The sequence below is a fragment of the Mastomys coucha genome, unplaced genomic scaffold (assembly GCF_008632895.1).
Source record: "Mastomys coucha isolate ucsf_1 unplaced genomic scaffold, UCSF_Mcou_1 pScaffold15, whole genome shotgun sequence".
Classification (NCBI taxonomy): Eukaryota; Metazoa; Chordata; class Mammalia; order Rodentia; family Muridae; genus Mastomys; species Mastomys coucha.
In genome coordinates this window covers 137650559-137654782 of record NW_022196897.1, presented here as the reverse complement: position 1 = coordinate 137654782, position 4224 = coordinate 137650559, and the positions used below count along the sequence as shown (strand labels likewise).

Sequence of the window (4224 nt, the reverse complement as noted above, 5' to 3'; positions counted from 1 at the left end):
CTCAGACCTTACACTACTCGTGTCTAGTCTGTTTGTCAAAAGCCGAATCCCGTGCACACCTGGCCAGAGCCCCTCGTCCCGTGGAATAAGGGACCCTGCAAGAAATCCTGGTCCGCGGCAGGGGTGAACTGAATGAGGGTCTGTCCCCCGGGACCTACAACTTTGTCTTGCTCTACTTCTTAGCAGTAGACTAGGGATGTCACAACACAGAGATAAATGCTTTGTCCACAGAGCAGGATGCTTGCCTGGATTAGGAGGAGGAACATACACTGGGGAAGGGGTGGCTTTCCTTACACCTTTGGCCTATTGGGGAACTAGAATGTGGGGTGGTGTGTGTGTGTGTATGTGTGTCAGGTGTATGTGTGGGTGGTGTGTGTGTATGCACAATGTGGTGTGTGTGGTGTGCATATGGGATGTATGTGTGCATGTGTGGTGTGATGTGTATATATATATGTATGTATATACACATATACATGTATATATATACATACATATATATATGCATGTGGTGTGTATGTGTATGTGCATGTGTGGTATGTGTGTGGTGTGTATGTGCATGTGAGGTGTGTGTGTGTGTGTGTGTGTGTGGTATGTATGTGCATGTGGGGTGTGTGTGGTGTGTATGTGCATTTGGTGTGTGTGTGTGTGTGTGTAAGCCAGAGATCAACCTCAGATGCCATTCCTTAAGATCTATCATTTTTGTCTCTCACACAGATCTGGAGCTTGTCCATTAGACCAGACCGACTGGCCAGTGAACCCCAGGGACCCACCCATCTCTGCCTCCTCAGTGGTGGGATTGTAAGGGCATTCACCATGCCTATCCTTTCAAATGGGCTCTGGAAATAAGCTGTTTCTCATGATGTGTCCATGCGGGTTCTGTACTGACTAAGCCATCTCCTCAGCTCAGGAACTAGCCTTCATGACCACCTGCTTCCTGCTAGGAGACTGGACATTGACACGTGTGGTTTCATTCCTCCATAGCACAGCACAGCTGGAAGGGAGCATTACTGAGTCCATTTCTCAGGTAGGACAATAAAGGCCATGGGAAGCTTCGCAACTGGCCTAGGGTCTCAAGGCAAGTGTGACCCCCCAAATTCTGCCCTGTCTCATATAGTAGGTAGTAAATAAAGTTCTGCTGGGTGAATGCTGAATAAGGTGATTTGAGCTTTCTGGGCAGCAGCCCGATTCCGAGTCCTTTCCAGTCCTGCTGGAAATCCCCCAGCATCATTGGACCCTAGGGAGGATGGACCCATCCCCGCAGTCCTAGCTTGCCCAGGAGACCTGAGAAAGGGGCTTCCCAGCTGGGCTTGGTGTCAGGGGAGTGTAACAGTACTGCGAGGGCTGTGGAAGGGGACACAATGATCCGACAGGCATGAGTGGTTGTGCCCCGCCTCCCCACACCTTTTGGTTAAAGCTTCTTAGAAGTCATGGGTTCCTATGACTGCCAGTTCAGGCTGAGACTTCACCTCCTTCAGGGACAGAGGGGTAGCACCATGTTGGATGAGGCAGGAAGAATCCCTTGGCTAGTGTCAGGCCTGACAGTTGCTGGGCTGAGCCAGAGTGGCTGAGTAACCCTGAGGGCAGCTACACAGGCGGAGAGGTCTGGCTTATTGTGGGCAGAAAGATCCATGGAGGAGATCAACTCCTAGCACAGACAGGATCTCTGTTCTAGAACCTTCTTTAATGGCATGTCTATTTAAATGCAAAGTTCCTTCTAGCTGTGTCTTAGAGGCTGTCGGAGGCTGCCCCTATGATCCTTGTAGCCAGCAAAGGTGGGGTGGAGGACGCATGCTTGGGGCTCCTCCTCATGATGGATGAGGACCTTCTTTTCTATAGCCCTGAGATGGGACAAATAGGGCTCCATAAAAAAGTGTGTGTGTGTGTGTGTGTGTGTGTGTTCCTGTGTCATATATGTACATGTAGAGGCCAGAAGTCAACTCAGATCTTCCCCAACTACCTCACCTTATTTTTCTCTCTCACTAGTTCAGCTAGGTTGGCCAGCAAGCTCTAGAGGGAGCCATGGCTCTCTGCCTCCCAGTGCTGATTACAGGTCCTCATGGCTACAACCAGCTTTTTACAGGGATGCTGGGGATCTGAACTCTGATCCCCACACTTTCATGGCAAGAATTTTACTAATGGATCCATCTCCCCAGTCCTCATTTTCAAGGAAATAAATTTGGAGAAAGCTGCTTCTCCTAATTCCTCCATGGGTGACCATAAGGCTTGGGGACACACGGAAGACGCTGACAAGTCCTGCAGTGAGGAAAGTCTATTCTCTTTATTTAACCTGCTGTTTCTCTCTCACTTCACCCAAAGTATGTTAGAGAGGAGCCTTAGTTATTACCTATGAACACACTCTAGGGCACACTGGCATAAAAAGATCCTCTCTCCTATTTCTAGAAGCCACTGAGAAACCAGGTCTGACTGTCAGTCATTTAGGTCCAGCCCTGGGGAATGGTGACTAGCTGGGGGCTGGGAGCACTGTTCACTAGCCTTGGAAAGAAAGTCTGTGGACATCTCAAGGCTAGAGAAACTTGAAGGGTAGATTCTTGGCCTCCCCTGGAGGAGGGCACACCAGTCTGCAAGATTTTCCCACTTGCTGCAACCCCACCCTCTGGGAGGTCAAGTTCAGTCTGCCTCAGGTCATGGCAGGGCATCCCTACACGCAGCAGGATGGGAAGAGTATGGTTCCCACAGAGGCAGGTGCCTCAGGCACCCAACATTTCACACTAGAGGGACAGGGGGAGGCAGGTGACTCTTGTCATTCAGGGGCAAGGTAAGCTGGCTCTGGTGTTCCGGAATGTCGAGATGAGCCCTGGGCACTGACTTCTGGGCAGGGCCCAGCTTGCACAGGGCCACCTGGGTTGAGAATCCTCCTACGGCATCAGTCTCTGTGGGGCTGTGTGTCAGGCACCCATGGGCCGCAGCATCATGCGTGTGCCGTGCAGTGAGTAGCTGGGGCCTCGGAAGTAGTGCCAGCGGATGCCATTGATCTTGTGCAAGTGCTGATGAACTGGATAGTAGATGCCGTTGAGGTTGGAGAGGCCACAGGCATCATACCACCACCCTAGTGGAAGAGGGAGGACAGAGAGTTTGGAGGAGGTGAGATGTGGTAGCCTAGATTCAGGGAGGGAAAGGCTGGTGGACTGTCATTTGGGGATGTCAATTTGCTGAAGGTGGTGGGCTGGGTATGGGCAGGGGTGAAGCCAGGGCTTTGGTTCTAGTCACACCTCAGGCCCTTCTGTGACTTGCTGCTGTGCCTCTGACACCCCTATCTCCTCCCTTTTCCCTTGATACCTCCTACCAGGCTCTGTGGTCTCCGTGTTTGTGGATGTCTGTCTGCATGTCCTCTGTCTGTGTCATGTGTCTCTCGGTTGCCCTGTCTTCCCCTGGGGCTCTGTCTCCAGCGTGCTCTGCACACTTCCTGCCCACCTATTGGGCTTTAGTTCTCTCCTTGCTGTCTGCTGTCACCTGCACTTCTCTACCTCTGCCACCTTGTGTCACTGGCGGCCTCTTCTGGTCCCTGTCTCTGTGACTTAGGTCTCTTCTATCAGTGCTGTTCTCATTCCATCTCCAGCCTTTGGCCTTCTCCCTGCCAGGAGCACCGCCTGACATAGAGGTCTGCTTCTGGTCTCTCCTATGAGGTTTCTATCTGGTCTGGGGAGTAGGAGAATCCTCAGACAAGAGGGTGGGGCTGACGGGCATCGTGCCTTCCCGGAGCTGCCCTTGCCATCTCCAGCTGCTCTCGAAGGAAATCTAAGGGTGTTTCTATTGGAGGTACAACTCCATGGGACCTTCAGTGATTAGGGAGAGGGAGGTTTGGCTGGAGTCTCACCAGGAACACCCATCTCCTGACATCACCTGGTCACACCCACCTCCAGACAGGACACTCCCACCTCCAGACATCACCTGGACACTCCCACCTCCAGACATCACCCGGACACACCCACCTCCAGACATCACCCGGACACACCCACCTCCAGACATCATCTGGACACACCCACCTCCAGACATCATCTGGACACACCCACCTCCAGACATCATCTGGACAAACCCACCTCCTGACATCATCTGGACACACCCACCTCCAGACATCATCTGGACACACCCACCTCCAGACATCACCTGGACACACCCACCTCCAGACATCACCTGAACACACCCACCTCCAGACATCACCTGGACACTCCCACCTCCAGACATCACCTGGACACGCCCACCTCC

The 4224-nt window shown here is 52.5% G+C and overlaps 1 protein-coding gene and 1 long non-coding RNA gene across 4 annotated transcripts in view; one reads left to right on the top strand and one right to left on the bottom strand.

Moving 5' to 3' along the window:
- Positions 1-4224, top strand: part of LOC116091154 — a 30682-nt gene that overhangs the window by 16502 nt on the left and 9956 nt on the right. For 2 of the 3 annotated variants that reach the window (XR_004118957.1, XR_004118956.1), the window contains exon 3: positions 715-1024. This is a non-coding gene — a long non-coding RNA (uncharacterized LOC116091154). The remainder of the gene's footprint in view (positions 1-714; positions 1025-4224) is intronic. The other variant, XR_004118958.1, reaches the window with a different exon arrangement.
- Angpt4 (angiopoietin 4) overlaps positions 2255-4224 on the bottom strand; it is a 37004-nt gene continuing 35034 nt past the window's right edge. Inside the window, exon 9 of the mRNA XM_031372236.1 lies at positions 2255-3067. Within this exon, the coding sequence (XP_031228096.1) occupies positions 2907-3067 (161 nt within the window). The 3' untranslated portion in view covers positions 2255-2906. The remainder of the gene's footprint in view (positions 3068-4224) is intronic.